Below are 19,382 nucleotides of genomic sequence, written 5' to 3'. Positions count from 1 at the left end.
AATGGCACCTGGCAAATCAAAAAAAGCGTGAAGCCGAAATATTCTTTGGGTCTATGCGTCGACACCCAACTTTGCGTCCATATCGACCAAAGCTGATTTTCCACCAATTTTCTTGAGCATACCCATGGTCTCCAAACTCATGCCGTACATCAATCGTTCCGTCGTACGTCACCGACTTGAAGCGCGGCTCAGACTCTGCATTATCCAGCCGTTCAGCTCGTCGCTGTACTGATGATATTCCGGACCTATGCCCTGGGCGCGCTTCTCTTCTGTAGATAGACTTAGGCCTCGCTGGTGCAGCTGATCTTTGCTGAGGTTGATTGGGATGGCTCGTCGAGGATCATGAGCATCGTAGTAGCGGTTTTGGTAGTCGTAGACCTGAGCGGGAGCTGGATGCTGGTTGTTGTTGTCGCGGTATCGCCTCGCAGTATAGGCATCGCCGTTCTCGATAGGCGCCTTTCCGGTCGCCAGAAAGCGCATGCAGGCACCCAACGCCCAAACATCTGCTGCTCGGGTGTTGGTCCCTTGCGCAGGGTTCTTCGGTGGCTGCCACTGAAAGGTACCGCAGCGAGGTGGTCGATGACCAGAATGTTCTTGGGCTTGATGTCCCGATGTATCATACAACCACGCTCGTCCCGATTCAGATCAATATTGCCTTGAATAAACGCCAGGGCCTGACTGAATTGCAAGAAGCACCGCCAGATGGAGCTTTCTGCTACTGGCTTCTAGTTCTTGCTATCGAACTGTTGTCTCTTCCACTGCTGAATATCGCCCAGCAAGTAGTGCTGGAAAAGAGCGGTACTATGATCCGGATCGGGGTCTGCGTGGTTGTAGGAAATCGGCTTGACCACTCTGTTGCAGTCGGGCAGTCGGGTAAGGGTGGCAATCTCAGGTGGTTGCTCATTTTCTTCTTCGTCTTCCGGGTCCAGGTCATGAAGTTTCTTGACCAGCAGCGCCTTTGCGTTCGTACGGCTGACCAGCAGCAATATATTGGTGGTGATGAAGCGTTTGACCTTCCATGTGTTTGGCTTCCAAAGCAAGGATTGGGTTTTGGAGCGCTTAGTACGGTGACCAGCGCCGACTGCTGTGGTTGCTTTGCGCTTGGGCATTGGTGCGTTGGAAGTGTTGGTATGTGAAGATAATCCAGGCCAGCTGTAGAAGATCAATGGGATAGATTTGAAGAAGAGGTTAAGAAGGGGGTGCAAGACTACACGCATTGAGTTGGAAATCGAGCTCCCATCCTCCACTATTGTTTCAATCGTAGAGAAGAACTACAGTTGTCTTAGAAGTTTACAATAGCCATCCCAAGTAGTGTTGTTCATCTTGTAGCACAATCGCAGCAGCCACGTTGGAGTGAAGGTGAAGGTAAAACAACGTGGTAGCTGCCCGGCTGCGTCAACACTCGAGTGACTCAACGCTGCTACCATTACAAAGACCTCTTGAAGGTATTACTGCGCGGCAGATAGAAAAAGCTTGATGTTGCGAGGAGGTATTCAAATGGCTCATACCACATAATTCATGTCGCATCAGGGCGCATATAGTACATATTGTTATACACACTGTACATAACATCGTCTTTCTCAAGCCCTCCTCCTTACCACATACTACCAAAACTTGACATTCTTCTGGTACCAATAACTCCAACTCTTTCTCCTCTCTTCCTCTGCTCTACGCTCTGCCTCTAGTCGATCCTGCTCTTCCCTCGCTCTCCGCCGTGCCTCCTTCTTCGCCTCGATAGTCGCGCGCTTTTTCTCCATCAATTCTTGTGCTTGTTTTATACCAGCCTTCTCTTTGGACCGGTAGTACTGGCATACTTGGTAGGAGACGACGGAGACACCGCACCAGGTTGCTACGGCCCAGTTGGAGGCTGTGATGACCGGCTCTGTAGAAGAGTTAGTATATTGCTCTGCAGTCTTATTTAGGGAGCGATTAGTACATACTCCCTATAATAGCGGCTAAGCTTCCTCCGGCAAATCCAGCTGCCAGTCCTTGCAATTGACTGTCTCGTACACATGGTCGCTTGTGGAAGTTCAAGTAGTATTCTGGTCCGAGACTTCGTACTGCATCGATGTATGTGATGCCACCGTCCGAAGTCTTGTCTCCTCCTGCTGTATGCGCTGTGCCACCGGGCATTGTGTTGGCAGGTGCGCGGGGCTTTGGTGGAAGCGCATTCAAATCGACGGTATTCCGCGTATCGTCGGCCATGGTGGTGTGACGGGTGGGTTACTGGGCGACGGTAAGGAGAACGTATTCGAGCGATCTGTTGCTATGAGACAGTCAAGAGATGTCCTTGTATTCGGGGTTGCTGTCCTTTCGAACGTTGTACAGTGAGTCGCGGTTTGTTCACTTTCTGAGGATGCGGAATAGGCCCGAAAATATCCAGCATGTATGATCCCACGAGATCGGAAGTGTGGCTGACGGGAGGAGCACAGCCACACCAAAATCAATTTGCTGAGAAGGGGAAGGCGCAAAACACGTTCCAGCGCGTCGCGTCCAACATTTGCCGATCCACCCTTCAGGCCTGCGAGTCCCTCCACACTACACTCCCACCCTCAATTGTCGATACCCCGTCTTTTCGCTCTTTCGCTGCTCCAATGATACCCTGACCTAAATATTTAGCATTTAATACTCTTTTACCTTACACCACCACCACACATCATGGCGCCACGACGCGCAGGCCAGCCCTTCCGCCGGGTGGGCAAATTGGGCAACACATCCTACGGCCCACGGAAACCGAATACGGTCGATGCCTCGTCACTACGCAGTGGTGAGGGTACGTCACAAAACGAGAAACTCGAATCCACCCGCTTGGCGAACCGCATTGATGAGACCATGGGCTTTGCACGCTTCGATTCTGGGAAGAAGAAAGTCGGATGGCTCGTCAACATGCATTCGACAACGATAGAGGACGAGGACGTGCCAGGCGGCAAAGCAGGTGTGGACTTTTACTTCATTGGCGAAGAAGGCGACACGTTCAAGGCGACGCTAGAGTACGACCCCTACTTTCTGCTGGCCATCAAGAAGGGCAGAGAACAAGACGTGGAAGAGTACTGCAAAAAAGCATTTGAGGGCTTGATCAAATCGATCAAGATAGTAGAGAAGGAGGACCTGAGCATGCCAAATCATCTCACAGGATACCGGAGGAAGTTCTTACAACTTACGTTCGCAAACGTCAATGATCTGTTGGCTGTACGAAAGGCTGTCAATCCAATCGTGGAGAAGAACAAGAAGAATGTCAACGCGATGGACACATATGCAGAAGTTGCAAAGTGAGTTTGGCTGGTTTCCTATGCATAGACTCTGGCTAACATTTGCATAGTGGCAACGGCGACTTCGACTTCTTTGATAACGACGAGCACGAATACGAGAAACGATTTATGACCACCGTTGACGCAAGCGATTTCATTTTAGATATCCGGGAATACGACGTTCCCTACCACGTGCGAGTAGCTATCGACAAGGACGTTCGAATTGGAAATTGGTATACTGTCGAGGCCAAGCATGGTGTAATAAGCATCAAGTGCATAGAGGACCGCCTCACACCAGCGGATCCTGTCGTAATGGCATACGATATCGAAACGACAAAACTACCGCTGAAGTTCCCAGACGCTGCCATTGATCAGATTATGATGATATCGTACATGATTGATGGCCAGGGATTCCTCATCACTAATCGCGAGATCGTATCAGAAGACATTGCAGACTTTGAGTACACGCCAAAACCGGAGTACCAAGGACCCTTCATGATCTTCAACGAACCGGACGAGAAGGCGTTGTTGGAACGCTTCTTCGAACATATCAAGATAGCTAAGCCGACAGTCATGGTGACATACAACGGAGACTTCTTCGATTGGCCATTCGTCGAAGCAAGATCTAGTGTACAGGGTATCGACATGTATCAAGAGATTGGATTCAGGAAGAACAGCGAGGACATCTACCAGTCAGATTATTGTGCGCATATGGATGCCTTTGCCTGGGTTAGTCGAGACAGTTACCTGCCTCAAGGAAGTCGTGGTCTAAAGGCCGTGACGATGGCTAAGCTCGGATACGACCCTGACGAGCTCGACCCGGAACTCATGACGCCTTACGCAGCCGAACGACCACAGACGCTTGCAGAGTACTCCGTCTCCGATGCTGTTGCCACTTACTACTTGTACATGAAATATGTACATCCATTCATTTTCGCTTTGTGCAAGATTCTTCCACTCGGACCGGACGATGCGTTGCGCAAGGGTACAGGTACCCTCTGCGAGATGCTTTTGATGGTGCAGGCATACCAGAAGGGCATCGTGCTACCAAACAAGCACAATCCGCCAAAGGAAGCTTTTTGGGAAGGTCATCTTCTCGAGTCAGAAACCTATGTTGGAGGTCACGTCGAAGCGCTGGAAGCTGGCGTGTTCCGAAGCGATATCGCCTACAACTTCGCTGTCGACCCCACGGCCATTGACGAACTGCTCAACGATCTTGATGCAGCACTGAAGTTCAGTATCGAAGTTGAGGAGAAAAAAAAGATGGAAGACGTAACCAATTACGACGAGATCAAAGCTGAGATCGTTGAAAAGCTCATGCAGCTCAAGAACACACCAAACCGTAACGAACGGCCTCTCATCTATCACTTGGATGTCGCATCTATGTATCCCAACATTATGACAACAAATCGACTACAGCCTGATTCTATGATTAACGAATCAAATTGCGCGGCTTGCGACTTCAACCGCCCAGGAAAAACATGCGATCGGCGAATGCCATGGGCCTGGAGAGGTGAATACCTACCAGCCAAGCGCGACGAATACAACATGGTTCGGAACGCTTTAGAAAACGAGCAGTTTCCTGGAAGGTTCCCGAACTCGCCAAAGCGAACATTTCAAGAACTCTCGGAAGAAGAACAGGCTACGCTGGTCAGAAAACGTCTGACAGACTACTCCAAAAAGATCTACCACAAGGTCCACGATGCTACGACGATCGAGCGCGAGGCCATCATTTGCCAGCGTGAGAACCCGTTCTATGTCGACACCGTCAGTGGCTTCCGTGATCGACGTTACGACTTCAAGGGCAAGCAGAAGGTCTGGAAGGGCAAGACGGAAGCACTCAAAGCAGCTGGCGCCCCCGCCACGGAGATCGAGGACGCAAAGAAGATGATTGTTCTTTTCGACTCTATGCAGTTGGCTCACAAGGTCATTCTCAACTCCTTCTACGGTTATGTCATGCGAAAGGGATCTCGTTGGTACTCTCTTGAAATGGCTGGTGTTACTTGCTTGACTGGTGCTCGTATCATTCAGTTGGCCCGCTCGCTTGTAGAGCGCATTGGACGACCCTTGGAATTGGATACCGACGGTATCTGGGCAATTTTGCCCGCGACGTTCCCTGAAAACTTCGCGTTCAAACTCAGCAACGGCAAGAAGCTGACCATCTCATACCCTTGTACGATGTTGAACCATTTGGTTCACGCACAGTACACCAATCACCAGTATGAGACATTGGTAGATCCGGAGACGTTCCGGTACGAGAAGCATAGCGACAACTCCATCTTCTTCGAAGTCGACGGGCCGTACAAAGCTATGATCCTGCCAACTTCAAAAGAGGAGGATAAGAACTTGAAGAAGCGTTATGCAGTGTTCAACCACGACGGTAGCTTGGCGGAATTGAAGGGTTTCGAGGTGAAGCGTCGTGGTGAGCTGAAGCTCATCAAGAACTTCCAAGCTCAGATTTTCAAGTTCTTTCTGGAAGGTACAACGCTTGAGGAGACGTATGGAGCTGTCGCCAAGGTCGCCAACCGATGGCTTGATATTCTGGACACTCGCGGTGCAACACTGGCAGACGAAGAGCTCATCGATCTCATTGTCGAGAACAAGAGTATGACAAAGACATTGGAGGAGTACGGAGCGCAAAAATCAACTGCCATCACGACTGCCAAACGTCTTGCTGAGTTCTTGGGCGAACAGATGGTGAAGGACAAGGGTTTGAACTGCAAGTACATCATCTCAAAGACACCTAGGAATGCTCCCGTCACCGAGCGCGCCGTACCCTTGGCAATCTTTTCGGCTGAAGAGTCTGTCAGAAGGTATTTCTTGCGGAAGTGGTTGCGAGACGACCCAGGAGAGATGGACATCCGAACAATTCTTGACTGGGATTACTACCGTGAACGTCTGGCGTCTGTCATCCAAAAGCTCATCACCATCCCCGCAGCGTACCAGAAAGTCCGAAACCCCGTTCCTAGGGTGCCGCATCCGGACTGGCTCGACCGCAGGATCCGTCAGAAGGAGGACAAGTTTCAACAGACAAAGATGACAGACATGTTCAGTAAGAAGGTCGTGACGAACGGTGACGCCAACGTTGCGAACAACAAGCTGTCTGGAGACTTTGAGGATTTCGGCTCCGCAAAGTTGACCCAGAACCAATCCCAAATGAAGAAAGGAATAGTCACCAAGATGGTGGCGAAGCGCAAGGAGCCTGAGCCTGCAGTGCCTATTGTCGACCCGTATGCTGCATTACCCAAAGTCATGCCGAGCATCGATCATGACTATTCCGGATGGTTGGCGTATCAGAAACAGAAGTGGAGGATCCAGCGAGAAGCACGGAAGCGCAGACGACAGCTATTCGGAGAGAAGGCTGTTGATGCTTCTGACGCGATCGGTAGCTTTTTCAGGAACCAAGCTCAGTCTTTGTATATCAGCACGTGGCAGCTTGTCCAGTTACGACCAACAGAAACACCGGGCGAGGTCAGGGCTTTCGTCCTGATCGACAAGAAGATTCATGCTCTCAAGATCATCGTACCTCGGACGCTGTACCTGAATCTGAGAAGTGAAGACCTTCCGGATGTCTCGATCAGTGGGTGCTCTGTGGAAAAGGTTGTCAACCACTCTCTGCCGAACGGACACCCTTCTATCCATCTGTTCAAGCTCCAGATGTCGGAAGAGACGTACGTCCAGGAAGCAAACAGCATCTCTGCACTGTTCAACCACACTAGTGTTGAAGGCGTATACGAGAAGCAGGTACCGCTGAATATCCGAGCCATCCTCGAGCTCGGAAGTACCTGCACATTCGACGAGTCACAGAAGGGTGTGCTCGGAAAGGGTCTGGAACAAGGCTTCGGTTTGTCGGCGCTGCGAAAGGTAAAGACTAAAGAGCCATACCTGGCTGAGGCGCCTTTCAACTATCTATACCTGTACCATGTCAGGAGTGGTGACCGCAACATCTATGCCATCTTCTCGACGTCGAAGAGCGAGGCGCACATCGTCATCCAAAACAAGACCAAGGATTCTCAGATGCCAAATGTAGACCGCATCTACAGAGATGCCCTGCAAAGACGAGTGGAAGACAGCAACGGCGAGCCGTGGCAGACCATGATCGAGTACCAGGAAGACATACACTTCAAGACGACGATGGTAACCACAAAGCGAAAAGCTCTTCTTGAGATTGGGGATGCTATCAAGAAGATGAAGGCAGACGAAAGTGGACCTATCATCACGGTCATACAATCACCAAACCAGGCTCTTCTCTCGCATGACATCCCTGTTCTCAAGGAACTGCCAATTTTACCACTTCACGCCGATGAGTCCGACAAGCAACTACCACCCCTCGGCTGGCAAGCGTTCATCGCCAGGCGAGTAGTAGGCCATTATCTCGATCTCGGATCCTGGGTCGCTCATCTGCTAGAGCTTGCTCGTTATGGAGATATTCCGCTCTGCAACCTTGAGAGCAACGACCCACGCTTCCTGATCGACATTGCATACGCGCGACGCTTGCAGAAGGAACGGGTGATACTCTGGTGGTCTGGCCAGGCGAAGCCTGATCATGCTGGCTATGAGAAAGACGATATCCTCGCACCCCTGGAGACGGTGGACATGCCATCGATCAACAACCCAGGGACATACTCGTCAGTGTGCATTGATATCAATCTTCGCAACCTCGCTATCAACACGATCTTATCATCCTCATTGATCAACGAACTTGAGGGCTCTGACTCTGTTTCCTTCAATCCTGCGGCCCCGTCTTACGACTCCACGAACGATGGCTCCAATATCATCTACTCAGACAACGCTTTCGCAAGCGCTGGTATCACAGTCCTCCGAGAGATGGTCAAAGCATGGTGGGTAGAGGCTGTCAATGCTGGTCGCGGCTTTAGCATGGCCGATGTCATGGTTCAGCATCTCGTCCGCTGGGTTAGTAGTCCGGGGTCCTTCCTCTACGATCGCTCCCTACACTACTACGTTCAGATGATGTCAAAGAAGACGCTACAGCAACTAATGACGGACTTCAAGCGCGTCGGTTCACATATCGTATTCGCTAGTCCGAACCGTCTACTTCTCCAGACAACCAAAGCCGAAGTGGGGAACGCTTACGCATACAGTCAATACATCATCAAGACCATCAAGTCGAAACCTCTATTCCAGTTCATGGAGCTTGAAATCAAGGAATACTGGGACTACCTGGTGTGGTATGACGAGTTCAACTATGGCGGCAAGGGCTGCAGTGAGGTGACTGAGGATGAGACGCAACCAGTTGAGAACATCATGTGTTGGCAGCTCGCACAATTCTTGCCACCAAAGTTCCAGCCTACATTCAACGACTGGATCGTCGAATTCATCGAGCTCATGCACGCACGAAAACGCCCTGCTATCACGGAGGATGGCTCGACACCTAGAGTTACACAGATCCCGCTCCGACCATTAACTGTTGATCCGAATGAACAAACACAGCTTCTCCCCAAGCAGTTCACCAGGCCTCTCTCTAAACAGATGAATGTCTTCGCCAAGAAGCAGCATGCAGAGGTCTTGGATCCTCTCTTCGCACCTGATTATGTCTTTCCCGAGCTTCCGGGCTCGCACCTCAAGCTCACAAATCCTGTCTTACAACTCGTCAAGAGCATCATGCAAGTCTTGAGTCTGGACCGTGCCATATCTCTCGAAGCGCGTGCACTGCGAAAGGAGTTGCTGAACCTCTTCGACATCCGCGAGTTCAGCGCAGAAGCAACGTTCGTCAATCCCAGCGCCGCCCTCGTCGTCCGAGGCCTCATCTGCGAAGACTGTACATCCTCACGCGATCTGGATCTCTGTCGCGACTCTTCTCTCCTCCCAGCCATCCTACCCGACAGCGACGCCGCTCCCGTCCTCCCCAAATGGAAATGCGACAACTGCGACTCAACCTACGACAAACGGCGCATCGAAGAGCAACTTGTTAGCGAAGTGCAAAAGATGGTACTTGAATGGTGTACGCAAGATCTCAAATGCGGCAAGTGCAAGAGGCTACGTAGTAATGAGTTTATGGAACATTGTGCTTGTGCAGGCGAATGGGTAGCTACGAAGAACAAGCAAGAGATGAAGAAGAAGATGAGCGTGTATGGCAATGTTGCAAGATTCTATACACTAGGTATGTTAGAAGCTGTTGTTGAGGAATGTTTGGAGAGCTTTTGAAGATCTTGTATGTTTGCTGTACAGCAGCGATCGATCGGTACGGCGTGGTGGTCTTGCATACAAGTGCGGAATTGGGGCGCGTGGCGTCCACGGTCTTTCTCCGCATAGGTATGGGTTTTTACATTGAGATTCGGGCTTTTCTTGCCCTGTAGCATTTAGAGGCGTCTGCAGCGACTAAGTGGGGTAGAAGGCGTCCGTTCGTCTACTTTGCGTCTTGTTTATCCCGACGTCCTTCTATCGACCAAGTACACGTAACAATCTTATCAGCTTGCAAAACATTTACCCTTGCCCGTCTTGATCAACAGTAACGAGCAGCGATCTGGACGTAAAAGCCAAGGAAATGATTACGTCTTGGACCAGGAAGGCAGGAGCGGGGCTTGCGTCAGCTTGATCCTAGGATGCCGTGCGAGCACGCCATTTCGGGCTAAATATCGCAAACAACAACATGGATTGAGATATGATGCGATAACTTCAGAATGAGGAAGTGAGGGGTTGGAGGGGCAGACGAGGTCTTGGAGGAACAGGGATTTACTGAATATACGTATATATATAGATAAATCGGCATTGCTTTTACGCGTTTTCAACGGCTATTGTGTAACTGTCTCTACGACGCCCCGTCTGCAGAATCGAGGAGATACGCATACTCATCTGCTTTCTAATTGTCCTTTAATCTTTTAGTACAAGCCTCTCTTGATCAATTGGCTTGATTCCGTTGCGAAAATGGCGCCAGCACTCACATCTTCCACACCTGCTGCGCCGCATACCCTCTCCTCCCCAGGCGCCACCACAACAATCAAAGCACCAAAGTCCATCTTCCCAGACGGAATTAAGACCTCAGGCCAACATGAGCCCGTCTACTCCCTGCTACGCCCCTACTCCGATTTCCCCAAGGAAATCACTGGCTCAACAGCATGGGACAAAACAGACTACGAGTCCAACCCCGAACGTTGGACGCACGTCTTCTCACCCGATGAGGTGCGCGAGATAAGCGAAGCAGCAGACTCGTTCATCGCCTCCGGAACACCTTTGACAGGTATCACAAAGAATCTTTTCCCACTACCCAACTTCTCAAAGTTTCTGGAGCCGCTGAGAAAGGAATTGATCGATGGGAAGGGATTCATTCTCTTCAAGGGTATGCCCGTTGAGCAGTGGGGGAACCAGAAATCCGCGGTTGCGTATATGGGTTTGGGCACGTATTTGGGCTATTTTGTCAGCCAGAATAGTCGGGGCCATGTGCTTGGGCACGTTAAGGATCTAGGTGAAGACGCGACTGCGATTGATAAAGTAAGAATCTACCGGACGAACGCGAGGCAATATTTCCATGCCGATGATTCGGATCTCGTGGGCTTGTTGTGTGTGGCCAAGGCATTGGAGGGGGGAGAATCTGATCTCGTAAGTGCAGTCCAAATTCTTATCTCCTCCAAATAACTAGAGTGGTACGGTTTGCTGACTATTGCGGTGTGTATAGGTTAGTAGCCATTCAGTATGGAACGAACTTCAAAAGCACCACCCAGACGTCGCCGAACTGCTCACCCAGCCAATCTGGTACTTTGACCGCAAAGGCGAGACGAGTATAGGACAAAAAGAATGGATCAAAACCGCCGTATACTACCTCGAGACGGGTGACAACCCGAGAGTCTACAGCAAGTAAGCAAAGCAACTAGATATACCTCAACTCCTGGAAGCCGCAAACTGACACCAAGGAAAATAGATTTGATCCCTACTTCGTCCGCTCCCTAACCCGTTTCTCGGACGCAGGCCATATTCCCCCTCTTTCCGAAGCGCAAGAACGCGCCATCACTATCCTCGAGGAGACGTGCCAAAAGCTTGCGCTGCACATGATTCTGGATGTGGGTGATATCCAGTTCCTATCCAACAACCATGTATTCCATGCGAGGACAGCGTACAAAGACTATGCACCACCGGCTCCCAGGAGGCACTTGATGAGGTTATGGCTGAGTACACCCGAGGGCGAGGGTGGGTGGAAGTTGCCGTTCCACGACAGTAAGGAGAAAAAGAGAGGTGGAATCCAGGTCGATGATACGCCGCCGGTAGCACCTTATGATGCGGAGTAGTCGCTTATTGGAGAAGCTTTGCATGTATCTAGCTTGGTGAGTAGCCTGTGAATGTGTATATAACGAACAAGTCAGAAAGTATGTGAAATCCGCGGGAGGACTGCGTTTCAATGTGGTATCATTCTTCTCTCGAGGCGCAGCTTTTGCACCCATCCTTGTGTCTGACACCGCGTATCCTGGTTATCTTTGCTCGTGTAGCTGATCTGATAGCGATCCTATCGCGCGTCAAACTTTGGTGTCTTGTGTGCGCGGCAACCCATAAACTCAACTTCCCCAATTCCATAGCGCAATCCCAAGTCGTTTTGTGATGTTGTAATGCGCATGTGCGGGTGGTTCTCTCGGCCTTCAATCTCTGTCGTCTTTTTCCGTACCTAGAAGCCCCGTCCGCGTCCCCTGCCGCCACCGCCTCTTCCGCGACCACCTCCACCACGTCCGCGACCGCCTCCGCGGCCACCACCCCTTCCACCACGGTCGGCACCACCAACCTCCTTCCTTGCCTTGTTCTTGGGCTTCGGCGCGTCGTCGATGAGAAGTGTGTCGAGCGGTAATGAGTCGGGGAGGATGATGTAACGAATTGTGGACCCGCGGACGGTCATTGTGTCGAGGGCTACGGTGTCGCGAGACTTAGGCGTGTACTTGACTGCTCGGAGCGCGACGTTCATGAGCGGTGAGACGGAGGTGATTGTGCCGTTTACAATAGTGCCTGACATTATGTTAGACTACACGTCTATAAAGTGATCGAACGCTGATTCGAGGTAAAAACGTGTTTGCGCAACTCAAGGGATGACGCGCTCGCGAATGCGGCTACTGTCGCCCAAAAACATCGCGATTGAGGCCAAAGAGAAGCAGGAAAGAGAGACTCTACTGACCATTCTTGAGCTCGACTGTAACCGTCTCATTCTGGCACTTCATAAGAAACCTACGCGAAGCCGTTAGCTGCAACTCTAACAAAGATTGAGGGCTGGCTCACCTGACGAGCTTCATGATCGTTGTTATCCGGACTGTGCAGTATTGAAGTTTAAAGTGTATACCTCGGTATTCTGCGATTAGCAATCGTAGTCGGTATGGTTGCTGCGGCGCGATGTGTACTCGCGGGGAAGCTCCGACTAGGAAATTGCGATCGAGCTTCAGGCTGCACGGGCCAAGGTTAATCCGTCACCGATATCACGTGCACCTAAACTCACTCTTCCAAGGTCAGCTTCATAATATGGTGTTACACGTTGGCTGATAAAACTAATGTATTATCTACGCGTTCATTCCACGTAGACGCCTGCTTTCATCTATATTGCATACATTGGGTATAGTATACATGTCGACCGTACAATCAGAGCCCATGATTGTGTTACGAATTCCCTCCCTCGATAAAGGAATACGTGCCCCAACGTTCCTCGCCTTGCTTTTTGTTACTCCCATGTTTGACACGGTTGCCCGTCTTGGGCTCAGTTCGCACGATCCTTGGACCTGAGTCTACTCCCATCCGCCGAATTTTCGACGACCCATCTGCCTTACGAGAAGGGGTTTCGCCGCCTTGCGTATGAATCGGTCGCTCGGGTGTACCCTGCTCAAACCAGGCTTCTTCTTGAGAAGTATTCAGAGTTGCCATCATAGCTTGTTGCATCTCGTCACCTGATGATTGAGATGCAGACGCTGCGGGAGTGTACTGTATCGGTTTATGTGTGACGTCAAAGCTGTACGTCTCCTTTAGGTACTTGGCGATGGCCTGGTTCTCTTCCTCGGTGCCACTACCGTAGTAATTCTTCAACTCCTTTGCGACAAGCGTGTCCAGAATAACCCCTCGACCAAGCGGTTGCTCACTCGCCTGCTTAGATGGGTTATTGCTTGGTAGCGTAACAGTAGCATCCCAGTGCAGGCCCATAGCAGCAAGCCTGTCCTTGCCTGACCAAGCCGTAGCCTGCAGCGGAGTGCTCTGGACGAAATGCTTGACGCGCTGCTCAAGATCGTCCCAGCTAACGTTCCAAACAAACCAGGGCCTCAGCATCTCCTCAATGGCGCGAAGAAAGTGTTGGAATGTCCTTGTCGAATGGTACAAATGCTTCATCTTGCCCATCAGAAAATCTACATTCATACCCGTGATAGTAGGATTCACGCCGACTCGACGCAACAATTCTCGCCAGTCCCGTGAAATGTTATTTCGAAAGCCTGTTTGAGAGCTGATTTGTAGGCGGTTGATAAGACGGCACAAGACTACACGAAGTTCTTCTTGTGTCACTTCTCCAGCAATATCTATGGCTGAAGCATCGAATGATGCGGGGTGGCTCTGGGTAAGTAATCGTGCCCGTGCTTTCTTGAAATGTAAGGCCGCCGCTTTTGGTTCGCCGATGGCTGCCATAGCCTCTTCGAATGGTTTCCTCAACGCAACCTCGTACTTCATCATTCGAAGGTGTTCTCGCAGGTGGTACTCAATTTGTTCAACTTTTATGATGTCTTCCGTCCCACTATTCACATGTCCTCGTCGGTGTTCGAAAGGCGGTGCTAGGTTTGCTGCTCGCAGAGACTTCATAATGTCGCTTGGTAGGAAGTCTCTGCTATTGGGATTAACGCCCAAGTTGTGTAAGAAGGCTCGATAAGGCTGGGACAGGAAACGCGCATCCAGTGCGACCAGCTTCTTCGCTCGATCAACAATTTGATCCCTCATCGACGGCGTTAACAACCCATAGAAGTCACTCAAGACCTGCTGACCCTCAACTCCGGACCGTAATTGCTTGGGGAGACCCATCTCTTGCCGGCACTCTGCAACCAGAAGCTCTAGGTTAATCCCGAAGTTTGCAGTGGCATACGGTAAGTTACTGTCGATGTTCCTATAAGTCTCTCTAGATGGGTTCTCGTAATAAGCGGGGTTTCCCTTGATCATAGCCTTGATTTGCTCCATATAATGGAGTCTTTCTTTCTCTCCTGGGAACAAAGGATAGTTCCACACTGACTCAATCTCTTCGCTTGTTGCAGATGATTTAGGTCTTGTAGGGGTCCAGATGTTTTCACCTCTTGGACTACGGTATCCCCCGTTGATGTACATGATTGTCGGGTCCTTGGAAGTCTTCTGCTCTAAGCTATTGACCCTCGCGACCAGAATGACATGATCTGCGACGGGAAATTCATGTGTGACCTTGCATTCCATCGCAGCCCGTACATACTCCCCCAACACCTGCGGGGCGAGAGAAGGCGGATTACTAGGATCTTTTCTATCTCTGGGCTGATGCAGTCTAAGCTCCTTAGATCGCAGATTGTAAGCATCCGGATGGTTTCCTCGGCAAAACAGATCCACAAGCTTCGCGCCGCCTCTGTCGGCAGCGGGAAAATGAACGCGAAAGAGGCCATCAGCTGCCCGTATGGCGTCCAAGGTTTTGGAGGGCTCTCTGATGTTGAAGGAAATAGTAGGCGGATCCAGGGAAACAGTGCTGAGTGAGGAAACGGCGACGCCCATGGGTACGTGTTTCTGGGTATCAGGGTCGATACTCGCAACGGTGAGAACTGCGACCGAGCTCGGAACATGACGCATCAGTCCACGTACTGAATTCTTAAGTTGTTCTTGCTGCAACTCCGACTCGGAGAGTTCGAAGGAGGCATCCTGCTCTTCTATGGTTTCCTGCGCGTCCGCTATCTCCTCCCGTATGCTCTCTGCTGGCCGAAGTATTCGTTCTCCTCCCCTTCCTGACAAATACGAAGCATGATCACCAAGCTCTGTTGCGTCTTCTTCACGCGATTGTGGTGGGGATTGACTTTGTTGTTGTTGTTGCAGCAGACGAGTCGTATTATAGTATCGTGGGGCGCAGATGCCGTTGCGGGGATGTGTCTCGCGGCGAGCGTATTGAGGAACAACAGCGCATGGTCTTGACCGTTCTAACAAAGAATTAGTATGTAAGTATTAATACTTTATAGACGACTAACGAGTATGTTGATTCCATCTGTAGAAGGCCGCGAAAAAGCGCGAAGCCGGGCGCTGCGAAAGCGCCATATTCACAGCAAGATTCTCTGCATTTGTTACATACGCCGAGGACGAAAAGAATAGTGCAGTTCGACAGGACACGACTGTCGGAGAGCAATGTGTTGCGAATGACGAAGTGCGCGCATCGTGGTGGAAATGTTAGATCGGCCAAGGCTAACCTCCGTCTCTTCTCCGCAACTTTCCTCCCGAACTTCAACACCTGCCCAGCACAAACGACTATGGCGTCTCCAATACCCTCAATGAGCGCACTGCGTGCCCTCCGACAATCGTTACAGCCTCAAGTCCAACAAACGACCCAAGTACGACATGCGACACTTCTCCGCCGACCAAAGCGACCCTACACCTTCACACAACTCATAACTCTCTCCGACGGCAGCTCATTCACCGTACGAACCACAAACCCACAGCCAGTATACAAGAGCGCAAAGGATATACGGAATTCGCCGCTATGGAACCCAAGTTCACAGAAGCTGTTGAATGTGGAGGAGGATGAAGCTGGAAGATTGGCCTCTTTCAGAACCAAGTTTGGACGAGGATGGGACGCTGATACTGATGCCGAGAAGGTGAGTTTACGAGAAAGAGCACAAGGAACTGTACAGCGGACATTTTTGCTAACTCCTTCATAGGGCAAGCAGACGGAGGATCATCTTTTAGATCTGATTAGCAGCCAGGGCAAGCCGCCAGGCAAACCAACCGATGCCACCAAATCACCACCTGCGAAAGCGCCTGCATCGGCGCCTGCAAAGCCAGCTGCAAAGAAATAAGGAGTTGGCGTAGAAGGGCACGGGTGTTACATTCTAGGGCGGCGCTATACAGAATGCTGCAACCCATTGTAAAAGGTTTTTGTGGTTCAGCAATAAACACGCCTCTGCGGTTATCCTATCATTTCTGTCCTGTGGTATCTAGTCTGGCTGAGTTGTAAGTTGTGTAACACAACGGGAAGTCTCACGACAAGTCCAATATGCGCCTGTGTCGCTCCACGCTCTTCGCAAAACTCATACTCTCAGCTATCTCCCACGCCCCTCATCAGCAAATCATTAAAGACACACATCGTCATGGCAAGGCGACAAGGTTGCGGAGACTGCGATTTGAGCTGGTGGTTTGTTGGTAGAGTGGAGATTTTCCGGTTGAGAGATGATGGTGAACGTGTGTTGTCAGTTTAACAGTTTCGTGTCTGATGGTTCTGATCTATTCCCTGTTCCCTTTCATACCGCCTAATTAGCTATACGGCCTGGCTTCTCAATCGAGTATTGAACACTCAAAACGACACAGCACTTTATGAATGATTCAGATGAAATAGATTCGATGCCACTCTTGGTCTATATCCTGCCCAAGTATATGTCCATCTTATTCTGACACCCTGTTCCCCCAAAAGAAACGCTAAACAAGAGGTATAAAACACACATGCCAAGACTCAAAAGGCGCAGTGATCATCGGAAATCAAACTACACCCTCCCCAACAACCCTCCGCTCATGCCCAACCCACTCCTCCCCCTCACTCCTTACACTCTCCGTTCTCCCCCGCCCATCATCGTCAATTTCCACTTCTCTCGTGTGAATAGTCTGAACCCTGATGTTGTTCAACTCAACCTCATCTCCAAACTCTTCTCGTGTAGGCGTGCGGTACAGACCGCGGCTTGGAGCGCGAAATCTGCTCGGCGAAGATGAAGATTTACATTCCGTTGTGACGCCAGAAATGACTAAGCGGGGCGAGGTTTGAGGGCGGTGATGTGGGTTGTTGGACATGGCGGTAGGGAAGACGTTGAGACTAGGCCTACGGGAGTTGCTACCGCTGTTGTTGCGGGAGTTGTTGGCGCTGTTTTTGTTTTGTGTATCGTCGTCGGATAGTCCCTTGATGGTGATGATCTCGGTTTCCTTTTCGTCTGTTCCATCGTCGTAGATCATCTTGCGGCTTCGTCTTTGATCTGATCTTGTGACGCTTCTTGAGCCGGTTGTATTGAAACCAGCATCGCTCTGCGGGCTTGTAGACACAGTTTGCTTATCTTTCGATGTGACCCAGTGTAGCACCAGTACGCAGAACAAGATGTCGGCATTGCAGCACATGAGGCAAATCCAGCCTGGTTCGCCTTTCAGTACCATGAGAATGGTCAGGTTGATGACGGATGTGGTAAGAGTAGCGAGGGAGCCAACGAGCGAGCGCTTGGCTATGCGGTGGAGCGTGGGGTTTGCATTGCGCTTGTAAGAATAAAGATCGCGAATGGGAATGACAAAGAGGGCGGTCAGGTAGACCTGAAGTTGGATTAGTTTTGTATGCCGAAATGAGCTGGCCGCGGAGAAGGGAATACGTACGTTTACAATGACCTCGAAAATGATCAAGGGCAGCATGGCGATCTTTTGCATACCAATGATGCATATGCCCGAGTCATTGATATAGGTGATTCGGAAGATGAAATTCATGATAACAAAGATGGTGTACGGTAGAAGCATGAACAGGCAGTTGAAGAGCCATAGCTTCGTCTTCATGCGAGGCTTCATACCCCCTCGAACGACATACTTCATCTCGTCAATTGATACTCGTGTATAAGAATGGAAAGCCTCAAACTCACAGCTTTCTCGACGAGGAAATAGTATATCAGAATCTTTGTGGTCATGTAGCATATCAGACCTGTAAAACAGTCAGTCTTCATTCTGAACACTCTCGCATATCCAATCTTGTAAACTTACATAATAAGATTCCTCCCTCGCACACTTGCGGTGAGGAATTGATGCCGAAGCCATGAACCACAATCGCCGTCGCAAAGACGAATAGTGCCGAGTCACAGTAGATGATGAGGATTACTGATTCATGCTGTCAGTATCGGGTGTTTCGCCAAGATGCTCAGAGAGCATGTATCATGTTGCACTTACACCACATAGCCAGAGGCAATGCAGCCCACTTCTGGATAAATTGTGTTCGTCGCACTGTCACACATTAGTATTTTCCTCCCTTTCAAGCAGCTTTGAAACCTCATGAACTCACTTGTACAAACGGAAAGTACACCAAATGTGCTGATTTGCAACGTGATGCTGATGATCTCTCCTACCCGCGGTACCAGCGCAGGTACATGGTTTTGTGTCATCATAATCTCGGTATGTTTTCGTATCTTCACCTCACAGTCGATCAATGTATGTGCAAGTTAAAGTACTCCGATATGGCGGAAGCAAGCAAGAAATCGTATAATAACGAAACTGGAAAGGAAGCACACGAGCCAGTTCTCAACCTCGGCCCAGGGTACAACAGGGAGAAGTAGAAAAGCCCATGTGCAATTGACCCTTTAACGGAATCGCACCAAAGCACGACAAAGCTGGAATGTGCGCCATTGAATCTTGTACATTAACAGCCCTGGCTAGCCACGCTTCCCCTTCTGTTAGGGTTGGAGGAGCGGTGATTAGCGTTGATTCGGAAGTTTAATGTCTGTGACGGAAGGACGTCCGGGGAATGGTCGTTGGTTTTAATGGGGAAGAACCCAAGGCCCTATCCGAATGCCACACAGGCCACACAACCAGTTCAGCGGATGGCTGGTTGGCTTCGTTCATGCATGTTTGTCACGATCGTGATGAAAGTTTGTTCTTGTAGCGTATGGCTAATTAGTGAGCTCGTAAACGTCATGAGGTAAGAATGGAGGGGGGTAGACATCGACGTAAATTGTGACAATCAGCTCGACAGGCAGCCATAAGATATCCTACAAACGTTCGTACGAAGGGAAGAATACACCATCAAGGTCAACACCTGACTAGTCCCCATTTGATGCTAAGGGAAAACGTCGGATCGTCGGCAATCTCGCGTGGCTGTCGTAGAATATCCGACCGCCTAGCGCCCCAGATTTCTTGCAGCGGTACTCGAGCCGACTGGACTGAGATGATCGATAGAATAGCCAACAGTGTCAAAAAAGGCACCAAGACATGTTGAACATGACTAGACAGAAGAGC

General features: G+C 50.3%; 6 protein-coding genes across 6 annotated transcripts; 2 read left to right on the top strand and 4 right to left on the bottom strand.

The window, feature by feature from the left end:
* Positions 1–168: 168 nt before the first annotated feature.
* On the bottom strand, positions 169–2,205 carry ALTATR162_LOCUS2266 (uncharacterized protein; the record flags this gene model as incomplete). The annotated part of the gene is made up of 5 exons (XM_043309870.1): positions 169–506; positions 554–678; positions 745–1,152; positions 1,606–1,882; positions 1,941–2,205. The coding sequence occupies 5 exons, from the start codon at positions 2,203–2,205 to the stop codon at positions 169–171; spliced, it is 1,413 nt and encodes a 470-aa protein (XP_043165805.1).
* A 453-nt stretch (positions 2,206–2,658) lies between these two features.
* Positions 2,659–11,488, top strand: ALTATR162_LOCUS2265 (uncharacterized protein; the record flags this gene model as incomplete). The annotated part of the gene is made up of 5 exons (XM_043309869.1): positions 2,659–3,269; positions 3,320–9,197; positions 10,092–10,805; positions 10,882–11,060; positions 11,125–11,488. The coding sequence occupies 5 exons, from the start codon at positions 2,659–2,661 to the stop codon at positions 11,486–11,488; spliced, it is 7,746 nt and encodes a 2,581-aa protein (XP_043165804.1).
* Positions 11,489–11,859: 371 nt separating this feature from the next.
* Positions 11,860–12,472, bottom strand: ALTATR162_LOCUS2264 (uncharacterized protein; the record flags this gene model as incomplete). The annotated part of the gene is made up of 3 exons (XM_043309868.1): positions 11,860–12,191; positions 12,358–12,407; positions 12,459–12,472. The coding sequence occupies 3 exons, from the start codon at positions 12,470–12,472 to the stop codon at positions 11,860–11,862; spliced, it is 396 nt and encodes a 131-aa protein (XP_043165803.1).
* A 358-nt stretch (positions 12,473–12,830) lies between these two features.
* ALTATR162_LOCUS2263 (uncharacterized protein) lies at positions 12,831–15,461 on the bottom strand (the record flags this gene model as incomplete). Its single annotated transcript, XM_043309867.1, has 2 exons — positions 12,831–15,346; positions 15,395–15,461. 2 exons carry the CDS (start codon positions 15,459–15,461, stop codon positions 12,831–12,833), a joined length of 2,583 nt encoding a protein of 860 aa, XP_043165802.1.
* A 209-nt stretch (positions 15,462–15,670) lies between these two features.
* On the top strand, positions 15,671–16,216 carry ALTATR162_LOCUS2262 (uncharacterized protein; the record flags this gene model as incomplete). Its single annotated transcript, XM_043309866.1, has 2 exons — positions 15,671–16,015; positions 16,079–16,216. 2 exons carry the CDS (start codon positions 15,671–15,673, stop codon positions 16,214–16,216), a joined length of 483 nt encoding a protein of 160 aa, XP_043165801.1.
* A 676-nt stretch (positions 16,217–16,892) lies between these two features.
* Positions 16,893–18,535, bottom strand: ALTATR162_LOCUS2261 (uncharacterized protein; the record flags this gene model as incomplete). Its single annotated transcript, XM_043309865.1, has 6 exons — positions 16,893–17,702; positions 17,763–17,930; positions 18,020–18,078; positions 18,138–18,251; positions 18,321–18,374; positions 18,433–18,535. 6 exons carry the CDS (start codon positions 18,533–18,535, stop codon positions 16,893–16,895), a joined length of 1,308 nt encoding a protein of 435 aa, XP_043165800.1.
* Positions 18,536–19,382: the final 847 nt, after the last annotated feature.

The sequence above is a fragment of the Alternaria atra genome (assembly GCF_907166805.1).
Source record: "Alternaria atra isolate CS162 genome assembly, contig: 21, whole genome shotgun sequence".
NCBI classification, from domain to species: domain Eukaryota; kingdom Fungi; phylum Ascomycota; class Dothideomycetes; order Pleosporales; family Pleosporaceae; genus Alternaria; species Alternaria atra.
This window is presented reverse-complemented; position numbering and strand designations above follow the sequence as displayed.